The sequence below is a fragment of the Saimiri boliviensis genome, chromosome 20 (assembly GCF_048565385.1).
Source record: "Saimiri boliviensis isolate mSaiBol1 chromosome 20, mSaiBol1.pri, whole genome shotgun sequence".
In the NCBI taxonomy this organism is placed as follows: domain Eukaryota; kingdom Metazoa; phylum Chordata; class Mammalia; order Primates; family Cebidae; genus Saimiri; species Saimiri boliviensis.
The window spans coordinates 32,113,525-32,131,627 of NC_133468.1; the positions used below are offsets into that span (position 1 = coordinate 32,113,525).

Below are 18,103 nucleotides of genomic sequence, written 5' to 3' on the forward strand. Positions count from 1 at the left end.
CCAAAGGCTTGGAGATTCCACAATCTGGGTCTTGATTCCTTATGTCTGCATGGTCTCTGGACTCATTCTGTTTCTGCTTCTCTCCATCCCAGTTCCCTACCTGGGTCAACTCGATCACACACTCCCCCCTCTACTGGGGGTGAGCCGTGCCCTTCATACCCTGCTGCCTTTAGGGGCTTCTGGACTGTGCACAGGTTCCTGGGATGGGGAAAGGAGAGAGACAGTGAGAAAAAGAAAGAGAGCTGAAGAAAGTGGGAGAGACAGAGTGCTGGAAAAGGCAGAGCTGAGATGGGGACCTGGTTGGTGATGCCTGGTATTGGCTCTGACTTGTTTGTGTGAATCCATCATCTCTCTTTGTGTTTGTTCCTGAATCTCCCTCCAAGAGGGTAGCTGGAGAAGATGGGGTCCAGCATCGTAGGAATCTAAACTCAAGATTTGGAAAACCAGGGGATGGGGAAGAGAACTGGGTCTTTTCCCTGAGAAGGTCTGGGAGAGAAAGAGAGAGCAGGGGCTTGTGGACCCCGAAGCTCACAGTTCCCCTCTTCTCCTCCCCCTCCCCCTAACCGGTGACTCACCTCTGCAGCCTTTAACTGCGTCAGCCATGGTGGGGGGGCAGGCAGGGAGGGGGCACTTTATGAGAGGGGAAGGGGTCTCCACTTTGAATTCACAGAAGATGCTAAAGGCCCCCTGAAAATTGCCCCATTTAGAACACACTCTTTCCCTATCCCCTCCCCATCCCAGGGCTGGGGAGTCCTGGGGAAGGGACTGAGGAGAGGGCTGGGGGCTACTGGAGGGTCTGGAATGATGAGTGATGGGAAGGAGGTGCTCACCCTGATTTTTAGTCCTGAGGTCCCACTTGCCCTCAGACCCCCACCCACTCCTGAGTGGGGGAGGGGAGACCCAGCAAGCGGGGGAGGGCAACGCCGCAGAGATGAGTCACCAAGAAAGAGAGAGAGAAAGAGACAGAGAAGGGGAGAGATACGAAGAGAGAGCCACTGGAGAGACTGACACACACTCACACACTCAAATATACACACAGACACACACTATGAAGGTGGTATCCACCAAGAGAAAGAAAACCACTTCTGTAATCCTGAACCAGCCTCCATCAACTTCCACCTGTCACACACACAACACACTGTCCTAGAGGATCACACAGAGATTGGGAGACACACCCACTTACACAAACACAATGTCACACCTCGCCTAGCAGTCACCCACACCGAGGCTGGAGAGTGTCCAGGGCGATGGAGATGTTCACTAAGTGTTCTCATTCATTCCTTTTACCAGGTGGAGGGAAGGGCGCCAAAACCCTCAAGGAATGCGACTTCAGAAATCCAAGACGCGGTTGCAGGGACTCACAGGCTGCGCTGTGCACACTCGACAATACACACAAGTCGCCTGCTTCCCCGTCCACACGCACATAGTAACATATCAAGCATCGTCCTCATCAAAAAAGAAAACAACAAAAAAAAAGCCACTTGAGGTACCTGATTCTGGGGTACACCAGGCACGTTGTCCCGAATCCATCCCACCCAGGCACCCCCTGACTCGTGCACACATGTCCAGAAACGCAGACACACAAAGACGCCCACGGACACACTCACACGGACGAAAACCACCTTGTGCTGCCTCGCCCGCGTCCGCGCACGTCCTGGCGCCCCCGCGTGTTACTTTGGGGGATCGCAGTCTCTGCCGCTCCAGAGCCGGCTGGTTGGGGGCGGTGCCCAGGCTCTCTCCACCTCCTCCCCACACCATGGGTTGCCCACCTAGAAATGGGGAAGGCGAGCCAGGCTGCCCAAGGGCGACTCTGGAACTGGGAGTCAGATGCCTGGGCCCCCTGGCTGATGGAAGCTGGTCTTTGATGCCAAGCGGGACTTGGGAGAAGAACCCACAGAATTTGGGTAGCAGCAGATTCCCAGATCCAGGGAAAAACAAGGCCGGGGTGAGCCAGGGGGCGGTCCTGCTGCCCACCTCGGTCCTGAGCAGCGGTTTCTTTCCTCAATTGACAGGGGTGGGGTAGGGGCGCACGGCCAGCAGCCCACCCCAGAACCCCTCCCCACCTCTTCCCTCTCCCCAGGAAGTCATTAGCCCCATGGCCACAGGGCTTGGAGATCCTCTCTGATACAGGCTGCTGGGGAAAGGGGAAGGCAATGTGTCTCATCCCTCCCCACTGAGAAGTGAAACAGACACAGAGGGTGGCCAAAAGGTCCATTTTATTGTCACACATTGTTACTGTGACAAGGAGGGTGGCAGCATGGCCATGTCTTCCTGGCACAGGAGGCAGTCAAGCAGAGAATCACAGTAGCAAAACTAGAGCTGGGGAAAGTGGTGAAGTGGCAGCTACCCCCCCCCTTCGACCTGCTGGTGTCCCTCTCTGCCCACACATCAGATCCCATCCCCAGCAAACCCCAAACTCACTGCCAACATTCTCCTAGCACCTAGGCATTGCCCAACAAGAAGTTCAAGCGAGCATCGTCAGACAGCGTGAAGTTCTAGGTCATGCTCTAGGCTTGGGACACCTGGGTTCTATTCGCTGGGAGGCTCCCAGCTACTTTGAGTGACTTAGAAGTCACTTTGATCTTTCCCAGACTTCTGTTTTCTTCCTTTGCCTTTGATGTGGGGATTCAACATTGGAGACAGCGCTGTGCAGATGCAGCTGTTACTACTTGCAATTAAATAGAAGACTCTCAAAGTTCTAAAAGCATAAATGATCTAGAGGAAGGGAGTGGTGTCCAGAAATACCAGGAGGTGGGGATTCCAGTTGCACTAGAAGGCAGCCTGGTTGGAACCAGGAGACAACTCCTGTGCCAGGCTGAAGGACCTTCCCTCCACTATACCAAACTCTCCAGCCAGAACCCCCGCCCACCCCTCCACCCCCGCCTGGGTGAGCTGGGGCACTGGGGAGCCTGCAAAATAGCAACGTTGTGCAAAGCTGGAGGAAAGCCCAGTGAGAGAGGCAGGCTCAGAAAGCGCATCGCCAAGGTGAACAAGGACCCAAATGGGGAGCATTCTAAATACATTTCATTTTACAGGATTTCTCTCTCTGGATTGACGCTGGGCTGGTGATGGAAAGGGGAACAGAGGGGCAGGAAAATGAGCACTGCAGTGCTAAGGGTCGTAGAGATCCAGAGAGGATGAGGAAGGGGGGCTAGAGAGAAATGTGGAGAGGGCACTGATCTTTGGCACCAGAGGCTGGAGTCGGGGGAGGGAGTTAGGGGTCGGGAGGGAAGTGCAGTGCCAGTTTTGAGGGCTTTAAAAAGGGCAGGAGGAAGAAAAGAAACCCGGATTGAGCGGCTGCGCTCGGGGAGGAGGCTGGGCATCCTACACACTCCTGCGCGCTTCCACCCACGAGGGGGCAGAAGGGAGAAGCCAGGAAAGGCGGAGTTCATGCCGGGGCTGGGGTGAGGGACAGGGAAGGACTCTGAAGCCTGTGCCGGGACCAGTTCTTTGGAAGAAAAGAGAGTGGATAATAGCAGCTCAAGCCCACCCCGCCCCCAAATCCTGCAGTTCAGGTCAGGGAATCGGCAATGGTGTTTGGGGGCGCTAGAGGCGAGGTGGTAAGGGGAAAAGGGACAGAGTGGGGTCACCTGCGCCGGTAAGGGTGGGAGTTAGAGGGACTTCCCAAGGGACGCAGAGTAGGAAATGGCTGGGGAAACTGCGGAAGGGGGCGGGTCCAAATCGCCTCATTTTCCTCCACCCCGCCAGAGGAGAGGCCTCAGATGTCGGCCTCCAGCAAGTACTGTTCAGTGTAACCCTTCACCAGCTCCAGCCCCAGCCCGGCCTGGCAGAAGTCAGCCAGCTGTGACCACAGCTGGGGCTCCAGGAAGAGCTGGCACATGACGTTGAGGCCGGCGAGGCGCGGGGTCTGGCGCTGCAGGTGCCACACCAACTGGCTCTGCACCTGCGCGCCGTCGCTGCCGAAGGCGTCGATGTTGAGGGAGCGCCAAGTGCCGTCCCCGCCGTGCGGGATGGGGAAGGGGCGCGTGCACAGCGTGAGCACGCGCGGGCGCGCGCGGCTGTCCACGCGCCACTCCAGGCCCTTCGCCGCCAGCAGGCGCAGGTTGCTCTCGCTGGGCCGGTAGGGCTGCCAGTCCTGGATGATGGTCCCGCCCGGAAGCACGTCGCGCTGCACGGAGGGCGACAACAGGAGGCGTGCCACGTCGCCGCCTGCCTCGGACACGGCCTCGGTGGGCAGCGGCGAGAAGGTGCCGGAGGTCCGCAGCTCCGCCAGCCGCGCGCCCAGCCGGGCCAGCAGCGCGGACGCGTTGAATCGGACCAAAAGGATGGCCTGCGGGGGGCACGAGTGAGCGCGAGGCGGGCGCGGGAGAGTAGGCGAGCCCGGCGCCTCTCGGCAGGAATCTTCACTCCACGTTCACGCCCACGGGCTCCCACGGGCTCCAGAGGAGCAACCGTGACGGCTCCGGGCGGAGTGGGGGTATGGGAAAGCCTGGGTTTCAAGGGTACCAGAGAAGGACCAGGGGCACGGGCTCCCAACACCTGGATCCCCAAGGAGAGTTGGGATCAGTTTGGAGTAGCCAGGGAACCGAGGGTGCGAGTCCTCGGGTCTCCAGGGACGTGACAGCCAGGGAGGCCGATCAGTCAGTAGGATTAGGGAGGCTCAGAGGGAGGACAAAGGCTCAGAGGAGGATGCTTGGGACCCTGAACACAGGCAGGATCCTAGGGGAGGCAAGGTCCCCGAAGTTGGCATGTAAGGTTTCAGGCTGGGAGTCAGGAGTCTGACTTCCCCTGAGTCAAAGGGTCTAGTAAGGACTGGAAGTCCCAGGGCAAGGCTCATGGGTCGCACCACTCGGTAGAGCCCGAAGAGAAAGCAAACCCGGGCTCCGCTGGACGTGGGGAGGGTCTCCCCGTGCGCCCCAGCAGAGAGGCCAAGCCATCCGAGTTCCCCGTCCTTCTCACCTGCTTGGTGATTAGGCGGTATTTCTTCAGCTCCCGGGGGCCCAGCTGGTCGTCCCGGGTGAGCCGTGCCACCTTGACCCCCGGGTGCTGTTGCTTGACCAGCTGCGAGCAGAAGCGCTGCAGCAGCCCGGCCACGCCCTTCCCGCGCTCCCAGGGCGCCACGCGCAGCCCCTCCACCAGCGCCGTCTCCCCGGCGTCGATCACGTTCACCGACTCCAGCGCGATCTGCGGACCGAGGCCGTTAGCGGGGGACCCTCCCCGCCACCGCCCCTGCCAGGGCTGTAGGCTCACTGAGCTCTCCTCTTCCCACACGCTGAGCACTCCGTCGACATCACCCAGGCACCAGGCCAGGCCTGGGGCAGCACGGCACCTGGGCCTCAGATTCCAGAGCCGGCAGAACAGTCATTCGCGGGGGTCTCGTCCACCTTTTTTTTTTTTTTTTTTAAATTTAAGATAGGGTCTCGTCATCCCAGGCTGGAGCACTGTGGTGCGATCACAGCTCACTGCAGCCTCAAACTCCTGGGTTCAAGCGATTCCCCCCACCCCAGCCTCCCTAGTAGCAGGGACCACAGGAAAGCACCCCCACTCCCGGCTTTTTATTTATTTTTATTTTTTAGAGACGGGGGTCTCGCAAGCTGCCCAGGCTGGTCTGAAACTCCTAGCCTCAAGTGATCCTCCCGCCTCGGCCTCCCAAAGAGCTGAGGTTACAGGCGTGAGCCGCCGCGCCCGGCCCCTTCCACCTCTCCAGATGCTCCAGCTCCCAGTGCCACGAGTCCCGGACCGTTGGCCACGCCCCTTACTTGGCTCCTCCCTCGGGGGGCTTGCCACGCCCACTTCCTCTTAGCTCCTCCCCCAGCCCAACTCCAGGCTCTTCCTGCTCTTGGCTTCCAGGAACCCGGGCAAGGGTTCCCTGTGCTGGGGGGTCCTGGTCCCAGTCTAGCTGCTCCCATCCCTAGCCTACCCCCTCTCTCCTGCTCCTCACCGCTTGTGCTCTTGCCCCCAGGAACTTCTCCAGTGGATCCTCAAACTTTGAAGCGCTCTCCTGTCCCTCTGGTTTCTCTGCTTTCAGAGTACTCCACCCCACCCTCACTGACATAGCCCCTGGATCCACACTGCACGCCTTGCTTTTTGGTCCTAAAGCAGACTCTGTTTCCTCAGCATCCGGACGAAGGCTGGGGAGAAGCTCTCCCCCTCCTTTTCCTAAGATCCACGCACCCGCTGGTGGCTTCACCCCATGTCACCTGGGCCCTGCCCCTGGGCTCACCACGCCTCCGTTGCGCTTGGCCAGCACCACTGTGCGGTCGGGGTCCCGGAGCCAGCTGTAGTAGCGGCTGGGAAGGTAGTCCAGGCCGCTGTAGATGCCCCCCGAGATGGCCATCACCTCTTCAAACTCCCGTTCCGTGGCCACCACGAAGTCCAATGGCTCGGCCTCAGCCTCAGGCCCCGATCGCGACCTAGGCTTGGCCCCCGACAACTCGGCCTTGGCCTCAGGCCCTGATTCGGCACCCAGGGTCTCAGCCTTAGCCTCAGGCCCCGATCCGGACCTGGGCTTGGCCTCCACCTCCTGTGGCCGGGTTTCGGAGCTCGGCTCTACATCTGCAGCCTCCTTTTCCGGCTTGGGGACCTCTGACGTGACTGTACCACAGCTGGCTTCCAGCTTCATGACCCTGCAGAAAAAAGAAAATTCAGCACCTGGATCAGAGCCCTTTGCTTCCACATCTGGGCCCCTGCACACAAACGGTCCTAATGCCCCTTTCTGTAGAAACACACCCCTCGCCTTTTAATTAATTTATTTTTTTGAGAGAGAATTTCCTTCTGTTGCCCAAGCTGGAGTGCAGTGGTGAAATCTCAGCTCACTGCAACCTCTGCCTCCTGGATTCAAGTGATTCTCCTGCCTCAGCCTCCCGAGTTGCTGGGACTACGGGCACATGCCACCATACCCAACGAATTTTTGTATTTTTAGTAGAGACGGAATTTCACCATGTTGGCCAGGCTGGTCTCGAACTCCTGACTTCAGGTGATCCTCCCACCTCAGCCTACCAAAGTGCTGCGATTACAGGCGTGAGCCATCACATTGGCCCCTCTCTTCCTTTCTTCTTCTCATTATTATTTCATACAGATACGACTCTTACTATGTTACCCAGACTAGTCTTGAAATCCTGGGTTCGAGCGATCCTCCTACCTCAGCCTCCCAAAGTGCTGGAACTACAAGTGTGAGTCACTGTACCTGCCCCACAAACACCATCTTTTCTGCTATCCACACAGACCCTGGGTGTGAAGCGTTCCCAGCTCCCTTCCTTCTCCCACCAGCTTTCAGAAATCCCAGCTCTACCCACTCCTACCGGATGCTCCCTAACAGTCAGAGACTCTGAACCCTGTGAGCTCCCCATACACCAGCCCCAGATATCCTCCAGGCCCAGCCAGCAACCAGGGACCCAGGCAAAAGAAAGAAGGCGCTTGGAGGTAGTAAAAAAAAAAAAAAAAAAAAAAAAAAGAAGGCTAGGGCATGGAGGCTCATGCCTGTACTCCCAGCACTTTGGGAGGCCGAGGCAGGTGGATTGGCTGAGTCCTGGCGTTTAAGAATAGCCTGGACAACATAGTGAGACCCTATCTCTACAAAAAATTAGCTGGGCATGGTGGTGCGGTGGGCCTGTAGTTTCAGCTACTCTGGAGGCTGAGGTGGGAGGATCGTTGGAGCCAAAGAGGCGAGGGTTGCAGTGAGCCGTGATCACACCACCGCACACCAGCCTGGGTGACAGAGAGAGAGCCTGTCTCAAAAAATAAATAAATAAAAATAAAGGCACACTCCTTCAAGGATCCCGTCACCTCTCTAAGACCTCTACAAGGACAGCATGAGAAACTTCCAGAATCACCCCTCTGTCCACAAGAGGGTTCCCAGAGAAGAGTGGAGGATTCATCCCCACTCCATTTCCTGCCACTGCCAGCTACAGTTTCAGGGCAAAGGGAGGAAGGCGTAGACCCCAAATCTCCTCCGTATTGCTGCCCTAGTTCCCTGTCCCCCCACCTCCACCTCTTGAAACACACATTCAAATATAAGCAAGATACACAGTTCCGCTAGAAAATGTCAAGCCCTTGTTCTCTAGTGAGAGAACCGACAACAACAACGAACAGCGGAAATGTCAAGCCAGTCTGACGCAGTGGCTCAGCCAAGATCAGGAGATCGAGACCAGCCTAGCCAGCGTGATGAAACCCCATCTCTACCAGAAATACAAAAATTAGCTCAGCATGGTGGTGGACACCTGTAATCCCAGCAACTAGGGAGGCTGAGGCACAAGAATCACTTGAACCTGGGAGGTGGAGGTTGCAGCAAGCTGAGGTTGAGTCACTGCACTCCAGCCTGGGCAACAGAGTGAGACTCTGTCTCAAGAGAAAAACAAACAAACAAACAAAAAAACAAAAAAACCTCCCCTCCCTCCCTCCCTCCCTCCCTTCCTCTCTTCCTCTCTTCCTTCCTTCCTTTCCTCCTTTCCTCTCTTCCTCTCCCTGTTTCCTTTTTCTTGCTGATTTTATGCAAAGGGCTAGCATTCTCATCGCTCTTTTTTTCAGGTTTAATCCTTATTTTAATAAAGTTTTCAAGCAAAAAAAGAAAAAAGAAAAGAAAATGTTAAGCCATTTCTTCTAAGCCAATCAACCCCTCCTTTCCTTCCTTCTGCCCCTCTTCCCCATAGGGAGACTTGGGCTCTGTCCACTCGGGGACTCGGAATCGTTTTAAAAGGGCTATGTCAGAGCGCCACCGAAATAAAAGGAAAGCCCCCTATCCAAGTCCCAGTGACTTCTATTTCTAGGCCTGTCTCTTCCAGACCAGCCAAACCAACCAATCAAATCCCCCCTCTCTCTTTCAACCAATTATAATGCTCACCTCGGATAACCTACATTAAGCCTCATTCACCAACATCCCAAGGGCACACAGACCAGCCACTCTGTGGGGGTGATATTGACTTGGCTGGACTTTTATTTATTTATTTATTTCACAGAAGCGTGACCTTGGTTTGGGGAAGGTTGACCAGCAGTGGCACTGAGCAGTGGTTTGCCCTCCCAAGCCGTAAACAGGGCTTGCCTAAACGTGGTATGCTTGCCATACAAACCAAGCTTCAAAACAAGAGTTCCACCTCCCTCTTTCTTTTCTGATTCTTTCTCATCTGATTCCACCTGGAGATTACCTGGATATGGAGCCAGCGTTATCAGAGAGGAGGAAGCCAAGCTCAGAGGACTTAGAGCCCCTGATGGGGCCATTAGAGACCATCGAGTTCAACTCACTGTTTTCACAATCAAGGAGATTAAGAGCCTTGCCCGAGGTGAATCAGCTTGGGCAGAGCCAGGCTAAAAGTTAAGTTTCCTTGGCTTCCAGGCCAGGGGGAAGTTCTCTTATTATTGTTGTTGTTGTTTGTTTATTTAATTTTATTCTTTTGAGACAAGCTCTTGCTCTATCACCCAGGCTGGAGTGCACTGGCACCATCAGAGCTCACTGCAGCCTCAACCTCCTGGGCTCAAGTGATCCTCCCCCCACTCAGCTTCCATGTAGCTGGGACTACAGGCAGGTGCCACCACACCTGGCTAATTTTTTAAATGTTCAATTTTTTTGTAGAGATGGGGTCCCACTCTGTTGCCCAAGCTAGTCTTGAACTCCTGGGCTCAAGCGATCCTCCCACCTCCGGTTCCTAAAGCACTGGGCTGTTAGGTGTGAGTCACCACCTAACAGCCCAGTGCTTTAGGAACCGGAGGTGGGAGGATCTTTTGAGATCTCCCATGCCCGGCCAAAATCTCTTTTTAGTGTATCTGGATCTCTGAACCCAGCCTGAAGAGCAAGGAGAGGAACTACTGGGTCCTTGAACAGGAGTTGAAGGGTCCAAATGGGCTAAGCTTATGAAGAAGCAGAGATGGGGTTGCGGGGAACTTGCCCACTGTCTGGCTCACACTGTAAGCAATCCCTCTGGTACCACACAAACCTCCATTCCTGGGACCAGCCCAACCCCCAGACCTCTTGCATCACATTCTGGTGACAATAGGTCCCAAAGAAGAGCAAGTTAGCTCTTGACTACATCTGCAGCTCCAGGCAACATGGACCAGCTGTTCATGGGAAATTCAGTGGTGCCTCCAGCAATACCCTCACTGCCCGCAAAGGTGATGAGGTGTGACAACTGGTAGACTGAAACCCACCTGACTCCCTCGAGACATTCCGCTCGTTTCCTTCCCTTGCTTACAGGAAGGGAGGCCCTTTCCAAATGGTATTTCTACATCTCAGATAATGTTGCTTGTGGTGAGGGGCAGGGGTAGGGGTGGACGTGGGGAGTTCCTAGTGTCATGGAAAGGGAAGAGCTTTCCAACGTATCCCTCATCTTTCAACCTAGGCACAACCTCTAGCCCTGTTCCCTTTCTGGGGACATGAACAAAGGTTCCCAGGTTCTTAAACCTTGGAGGAGGTAATAAAACAGGTCAGGGATTCCAGGCCAAGCCAAAGCTGCGGGCGGGCCCTGAAACCCTTGCTTCACATGCTGACTAGTTCCTGCCCTCCAGTCCAGCACCCTCCAGCCTGGCTGCCTGGTTGTCTAGGCAAGGGCTGAGGCAGCTGGTGCCTCCAGGGCACTGTGGGAGGTGTAGTCCAGATATCTCCTGGACCAAGCTCCCTTCCTAAAGAGAAACAACATTTCTCGGCCAGGCGGGGTGGCTCATGCCTGTAATCCCAGCACTTTGGGAGGCAGAGGCAGGTGGATCACATGACATTGGGAGTTCAAGACCAGCGTGACTAACGTGGTGAAACCTCTTCTCTACTAAAAAAAACCACACAGACACACACACACACACGCACAATTAGCCAGGTGTGGTGGCAGGCACCTGTAATCCCAGCTGCTCGGGAGGCTGAGGCAGGAGAATCGCTTGAATCCTGGAGGCGGAAGCTGCGGTGAGCGGAGATGGCACCACTGAACTACAGCCTGGGCAACAAGAGTGAAACTCTGTCTCAATTTAAAAAAAAAAAAAAAAAAAAAAAAAATGGACAGCATTTCTCTCCCCAACCCTATCCCCACATCCTTGGGACCTTCTTGAAATCTCATAAATATGAATGATTGCTTTGGGGAGGGGGGATTGGAGTCATAGCTGGGCATGCTGGGAGCCCACCCGCTTGCACCCCACTCCCACCGCACCCCACACACCTGAAATATCGCTGCCCTTGAGGCCGACGGCTTCTTGACACTGGGGAGGGAGGAGAGGGAGGGAAGGGGGAGCCCAGTCGCCGGAGAGGCGGAGACAAAGAAGGCAGCTGCACAAAGCGCCCGAAGATGAGAGCGAAAAGGACGGGAATGGAGGCAGAGAGCAGACAAAAGCAGACAGGAGACGCGGCCGCAGGGGATGGGCAGGGAGGCGGGAGGAGGCTCCGACACCGAATCACAGATATGACACCTCGTGATTCCGGGACCTGCAGATGCCAACAACAACAACAAAAAAATTCTAGCACGCAACCCCTCCCCTGGGACACCATAAATAGAAAGGAGCGTGACACACCCCCTTCGCCCCGGGGTTTGGGGGGCGGGGAGCCGGGGAGGAGACGGGGTCAAGGGGAAAAGAAAGTCAGAAAAAAGGCAGGAAGAGAACAAACCTGGAAACCGAGACAGGGGAGAGGCGATAAAGTGGGGGCGGGAGGGAAGGCCTGGCGGGTGGGCAGAGGCAGGGTCAAGGAAGAGGGCCCAGAGAAAGCGGGGGACGCTCCCAGAGGTCCGCAGTTGTGGAGGAGGGGGGCGGTCCTGCCGAGTGAGGATTTTCCCTCTGTCCCTAACCCGGAGTGGGGGCCAGGGCTTGGGCGAGAGGGAGATTGCAAAGGGAGCGGTCTGCTTGGCCGGGTTTCCCCTGGGCACGGGACCCTGGGGACAGGTGGAAGCAACAAATCAGCAGACGGGGGCGGGGGAGTGCTTCTGGACACCTGAAGCGCAGCCTCTGACTCAGTTTTCTGGGTCACCGGACTGGAAGGGGCTGGGCAGAAGGGGGCGCAGCCGCTTGGTCCCCCTGGGGGGCAGTGGCCTTCTGCTGCCCCATTCCGTGGTGGAGGAGCACGCTAGCCCCCTCCCGAGTCCCCAGGCCCGGCCGCCCCCCTACCTCGTCGGAGCCGGAGCCAGGGCCGAGATGCTGCGGAGCAAGGCGGGGCAGGTGGCCAGCGCAGACAGCCCCGGTGCCAAGAGAGGGGTCTCTTTGGAGCCCCCAAGAATCAAAGGAGAATGACGTGCTGGGACCCGGCCACGCCGTCGGAGCCCGACTCGAACTTCGAAGATCGGCGATGGGGCTACGCCGCAGATCCGTTGGCAACGCGGGCCGGGCCGGGGCACCCAGCGGTTCGGGGGGTTCCGGTGGCGCGCGTGGCTCCCGCGGCGACGCTCCAGCGGCAGCTTCGAGGGGCGGAGACCCCAGCGACGCGGGAGAAACCCGGGACGGATCCGGAGCGGACTCGTGCCCTGTTGGCGAGGCCTGGGGTCGGGGTGCGCCCTGGGCAGCTGAGTGGCCTCGAGCCCCGATGGCGAGACTCCGCCCCGTGTCCCGGCTGGGGTGTGGGACTGGGAATGGGGGTGTCTCGGGTTTTGGTGGTGGTGATGCTGGAATTGCTGGCTTAGTTATCTCCCCCACCCCAGGCCCAGCACCTCTGTTCTCTGTCGGGGGCTGTCCCCCACTGCCCCGAAGTCCCCCTCCTCTAGGAGCCACCCCTCAATGGAACCTCCTCTCTCCATAGTAAGAGCATCTGGAAAGATGACTCCGAGCCTTCCACCACGGAAACCGATAGAGAGAATCAGAAACCCTAGAACACCGGGAAGGCGAAGAGACACCGAGGGACAGAATTTGAGAGACTGAAAAGGGCAGAGCAGGCCAAGACCTCTCCATCTTCTCACCAAAGCTTGAGTGCCCGAGCACCCTGGTGCCACGGGTGCATAAGGCGTCCTCAGTCCACACTGCGGGGGGACAGCAGGCAGAAAGACTTCCAGGTACACAGGGCACACCCCAGCACATTGACACAGACCTCTGCAGGCAGGAGGCTCTGCACCCCACGCTGATCCTGGTGGGTAGGGAGAAGGAGGGAAGTATGGGGCTGGGACCCGGTTGGATGCATGCTGCCCCTGGCTCCAACAAGCTGTTGGCCCAGGCTCTTAACTCCTACAAGGTTGTCCATCCCAGCTATGAAGTGAGATCAAGGCCGGGTGCGGTGGCTCACGCCTATAATCCCAGCATTTTGGGAGGCCGAGGGAGGCGGATCACCTGAGGAGAGAGTTCAAGACCAGCCTGGCCAACATGGTGAAACCACGATTCTACTAAAAATACAAAAATTAGGCGGGGACAGTGGTGTGTGCCTATAATCCCAGCTACTGGGAAGGCTGAGGCAGGAGAATCTCTTGATTCTCCTGGAATCAAGTAACCTCGGGAGGCCGAGGTTACTGCGAGCTGAGATCACACCACTGCACTCTAGCCTGGGCGACAGAGCAAGAGTCTGTCTCAAAAAAATAAAAATAACTAGACGAGGTGGGTCATGCTTGTAATCCCAGCTACTCAGGAGGCTGAGGCAGGAGAATGCCTTGAATCCAGGAGGCTGAGGTTGCAGTGAGCCAAGATCGTGCCACTGCACTCCAGCTTGGGCGGCAGAGCGAGATTCCATCTCAAAAAATAAATAAATAAAATAAAAAAATAAGTGAATAAAGTGAGATCAGAACACCTTCAGTTCTACCCTGTAAGGAACCAGGAAAGCGATGGACAAAGCCCTTTAGTAACTGTAAACTGCTTTGGAGACGCAGTGAGTAATGGTAAGGACTCTTGAGTTCTGCTGGAGTCCTCTCCCCAGGAGCAGCCCAGCTCTCATGCTCCCTCTACCCTCACTCCCCCACCACGAAAGTCATCGTTCACCCATCTTATCCCATTTTCTTCCTTTTTTTTTTTACTTCCCGGTGATAACTTCATCACCAGACAAACTTATGCCATTGGATGTGCCAATGTAATGAGAAGGAAGATCATGTTCCTGGAATCCCACATACAGGAATTCCAACCGAGGGTTAAAGGGCCAAACAGGAATCACACCAAGGGTTAAAGGAATGAGAATCAGGACTTCCAGGCTGAGGTAGGCCGAAATGCAACCGACAAATCATTCAACATTTTAAAAATAGGACTTGCCTTCATTTCTGATTTCTGAAAGTGCTAACATACTGGGCATCTCACCAAACTGCAGATTGCAGTTAAGGTGCCATATGCTTCACAACGGGAAAACAGTTCAAAAAGCTACAAGTTTCAAGGAAAAATCACCAGTGGCCAAAGGGAGAGGCCATCATATGTTAATCCCGCCCCTTTCACCAGAAGCCACACCTTCCACCAACAGAAACTCTTGGATTGGTCCAACACCCACACACTTCCAGTTCCGTCAGCCAATCAAAATTAAAAGTTTCCCAACGCTTATGTCCAAGCCACTCAGAAACAAGATGTCACTGTAAGTTCCGCCTCCAGACCGCTCACTGGGCCAATGGAAAGCCATCTTGTTCCAGGCTTCATTCTCAGACATGTAGGAGAGCCGGTTTCCCTCCCAGCGAGAGAGAACAAGTGGCTTTCAGCTTCCTAAGTGCTCAGAGGATGCAGGGAGGCGGCCTATTCTGGGGTGGAGGAGAAATCTGGCTGAGAGGAGAGAGCCCTGGCTTGGCTGGCCTGGGTTCCAGGACTACCCTCTACCCAGTACTGGTGGTGATGTGGTGTGAACCACTCAACTACCCGATGTTTACCGTACCTTAGTCTCCATAACGCTGTAGGGGAGGTGAGATTGTTTACTTATTTAACAGAAAAGCAAAGTAGATTCTGAGAAGGCTATGGACTAGATCTCACAGATTTTTTTTTTTTTTTTTTTTTTTTTTTGAGACCGAGTCTTACTCTGTCACCCACGATCTCGGCTCACTGCAGCCTCTGCCTCCCGGGTTCTAACGATTGCCCTGCCTCAGCCTCCCGAGTAGCTGCACCACCACGCCCAGCTAATTTTTGTATTTTTAGTAGAGACCGGGTTTCACCATGTTGGCCAGGCTGGTCTCGAATTCCTGACCTCAAGTGAGCCGCCTGTCTCAGGCCTGTAGTGACAATAGTTTGGGAGGCCAAAGCAGGAGGGTCTCTTGAAGCCAGGAGTTTGGAACCAGTCTGGGCAACATAGTGAGAACTTGTCTCTACCAAAAACAAAAAAAATTAGCCAGACATGGTGGTGTGCACCTGTGGTCCCAGCTACTCCAGAGGCTGAGACGGGAGGATCGCTAGAGCCGAGGAGTTCGAAGTTGCAACGAGCTCTGATAGTGCCACTGTGCTGTAGCCTGGGTAACAGAGCGAGAATCTCACTCTCTCTCTCCTTCTCTCTCTCTCTCTCTCTCTCTCTCTCTCTTGTGTGTGTGTGTGTGTATACGTGTGTGTGTATATATATATATACACACACGTATGTGCATGTGTATATATACATATAAACACACGTATATCTATATGTATATATGTGTATATGTGTGTGTGTACATACATATATATATATATAGAGAGAGAGAGAGAGAGAAAGAGACAGCACGAATAACGCACTAATCAAGTGTCGGTGCCATTAATACTGGAGATAGGCCCAGTGCCGTGGCTCAAGCCTGTAATCCCAGCATTTTGGGAGACCGAGGTGGGCAGATCACTTGAGGTCAGGAGATCTAGACCAGCCTGGCCAGCATGGTGAAACCCCGTCTCTACCAAAAATACAAAAATTAGCCAGGCATGGTAGCTGTGATAGCTACTCTGTAGGCTGAGGCAGGAGAATCACTTTGAACTGGAAGGTGGAGGTTGCAGTGAGCCAAGATGGTGCCACTGCACTCCAGTCTGGGTGACAGAGCGAGACTCAGTCTTAAAAAACAAAAAACAAATTTTTTTAAGAGACAGGATCTTATCTCTTTCACCTAGGCTGGAGTGCAGTGGCACAATCATAGCTTGCTGCAACCTCGAACTCCTGGGCTCAAGCGATCCTCCTGCCTCAGCCTCCTAAGTAGCTGGGACTACAGGCACATGTCGCCACACCCAGCTAATTATTGTATTTGTTTGTAGAGGCAGAGTCTTGCTATGTTGCCCAGGCTGGTCTTGAACTCCTGACCTCAAACCATCCTCCTGCATTGACCTCCCAAAATGCTGGGATTACAGACATGAGCCACCTTGCCAGGCCATAATAAGCCACATTGAACCTTCATACTCACCAAGCTGAAAGCCTTGGCATCTCAGGATTCTGGTGACCAAGACTTCCTCCTCTGGATTTTTCCTTTTGAGTGTTTTCCTCTCAGACCCCTCTTCTTCCTGTTCCACCGCGAAACCAATGCCAAGTCTTCTGCCATTCCCTTAATCGCGCCCCATCCAGTGAACTGTCGACAATTCTCCAATCTACGAATCAAGTCTTGACCTTCCAGGCTGTCTCCAGCTATTTATGGAACATCTGTGCTGTGATGAGAGCAGCAAAATAAAATATATGAATGCTTTACAGGAAATGGCCTTGATGCCTCATATGCTTTTTTTCTTTTTCTTTTATTTTAAAGTTTTTTTTGCAGACACAGGGTCTTGGTATGTTTCCCAGGCTGGTCTCAAACTCCTGGCTTCAAGTGATCCTCCCACCTTGGCATCCCGAAGTGCTGGGATTACAGGCATGAGCCACCGTATCTCGCCAATACCTTGTATGCTTTACAACCTTCACAGTCAATTTCTTTTGCAGACAAAGGAGGGAGACCAGAGATGAAAGATTTATGTAATTAACTCCAAGTCACAGAGCTAGTGAGTGCCTAAAAGGCTTACTCAGAATGATAGACTGAAAGGAACCATCTAGATCATCCCACAAGGCAGATATCAGAGATGCCACATGCTCCTGGTGAGTCATGAAGTCACGGCTTTCTCAGCCTCACATAGCACCCAACTTCCAGTAAGGATTAAATCAGATAATGTGTGTACGGTGCCTGGCACAGCGTTTCTGGCACAACATTTCCACTGATGGTAGGTATTATTATCTAGCCAACTGGAGCAGCAATTCTCGGATGGAGTGCATCACAGCCTGTACCTTGGAATTCAGTCATAGCTGAAGCCTCTTGTTTATTCTGCAGTCAGGACTGTCAGGATTCTAGGAACATCCACAGGAGCTTCAGGAATCAGGCAAGAGAAGGAGGGAAAATCACCACGTGTGACCATGAACTGTGTTTTTGTCTGTTTTTTGAGATGGAGTCTTGCTCTGTCACCCAGGCTGGAGTGCAATGGGCGAGCTTGGCTCACTGCAACCAGTGGTTCAAGCAATTCTCCCGCCTCAGCCTCCTGAGTAGCTAGAATTACAGGTACGTGCCACCACGCCCAGCTAATATTTGTATTTTTAGTAGAGACAGGGTTTTACCATGTTGGCCAGGCTGGTCTTGACTCCTGACCTCATGATCTGCCTGTCTCAGCCTCCCAATGTGCTGGGAGTACAGGTGGTAGGTGCCTGGCTGAACTGTTTTATTTGACCTTGGGTGACAGGGTCTTGCTCTGTTGCCCAGGCTGGAATGCAGTGGCACAAACACTGCTCACTGCAACCTCAAACTCCTGGGCTCAAGCCATCCTCCTGTCTCAGCCTCCTGAGTAGTTGGCATAACAGGTACACACCACCTCGCCCAGCAAAAATTTTTTTCCTTCTGTCTGATGAGACCCAAAGTAATTTTTTTGTAGAGGTAGAGTCTCACCATGTTGCCCAGACTTGTCTTGAACTCCTGGGCTCAAGTGATCCTCTCGCCTCTGCCTCCCAAAGTGCTCGATTACAGGTGTGAGCCATTGCACCCGGCTATAAACTATTTTATTACTAATTTACTTTTTGAACAGTTTCACTCTTGTCACCCAGACTGGAGTGCAATGGTGTGATCTTGACTCACTGCAACCTCCGTTTCCCGGGTTCAAGCAATTCTCCTGCCTCACCCTCCCAAGTAGCTGGAATTACAGACATACACCACCACACCTGGCTAATTTTGTGGGTTTTTTTTTTTTTTTTTTTTTTTTAGAGAAGGGGTATCACCATGTTGCCCAGATGAGTCTTCAACTCCTGGGCTCAAGTGATCCTCCCACTTCGGCCTCCCAAAGTGCTGGGTTTACAGGTGTGAGCCACCGTGCCCAGCTATCAACCTCTTTTAGAGCAGGGATGATGTCATAGTTATCT

General features: G+C 54.4%; 1 protein-coding gene across 3 annotated transcripts; it reads right to left on the minus strand.

Moving 5' to 3' along the window:
• Window positions 1-2,199: 2,199 nt before the first annotated feature.
• Window positions 2,200-12,415, minus strand: NAT16 (N-acetyltransferase 16 (putative)). 3 transcript variants are annotated; one of them, XM_010344683.3, is made up of 5 exons: window positions 12,028-12,415; window positions 11,091-11,353; window positions 6,185-6,587; window positions 4,921-5,145; window positions 2,200-4,291 (listed from the first exon to the last, which is right to left on the minus strand). In XM_010344683.3, the coding sequence occupies exons 3-5, from the start codon at window positions 6,581-6,583 to the stop codon at window positions 3,719-3,721; spliced, it is 1,197 nt and encodes a 398-aa protein (XP_010342985.1). In that variant the 5' UTR covers window positions 6,584-6,587; window positions 11,091-11,353; window positions 12,028-12,415; the 3' UTR covers window positions 2,200-3,718. The 3 variants fall into 3 exon arrangements, with proteins under 3 accessions (XP_010342985.1, XP_010342986.1, XP_010342987.1); XM_010344684.3 differs by lacking the exon at window positions 12,028-12,415 and adding an exon at window positions 10,774-10,871 and having other exon boundaries at window positions 11,091-11,161; XM_010344685.3 differs by having other exon boundaries at window positions 2,220-4,129.
• Between the last annotated feature and the right edge of the window lie 5,688 nt (window positions 12,416-18,103).

Excerpts from the sequence above, each read along its gene's own strand:
- NAT16 (XM_010344683.3), bottom strand. The coding sequence starts at position 6,583 with ATGAAGCTGGAAGCCAGCTGTGGTACAGTCACGTCAGAGGTCCCCAAG. Across the intron at positions 5,146-6,184 it reads CCAAGCGCAACGGAGGCGTG|ATCGCGCTGGAGTCGGTGAA; the intron begins GTGAGCCCAGGG and ends CTCGGTCCGCAG. Across the intron at positions 4,292-4,920 it reads ACCGCCTAATCACCAAGCAG|GCCATCCTTTTGGTCCGATT; the intron begins GTGAGAAGGACG and ends TGCCCCCCGCAG.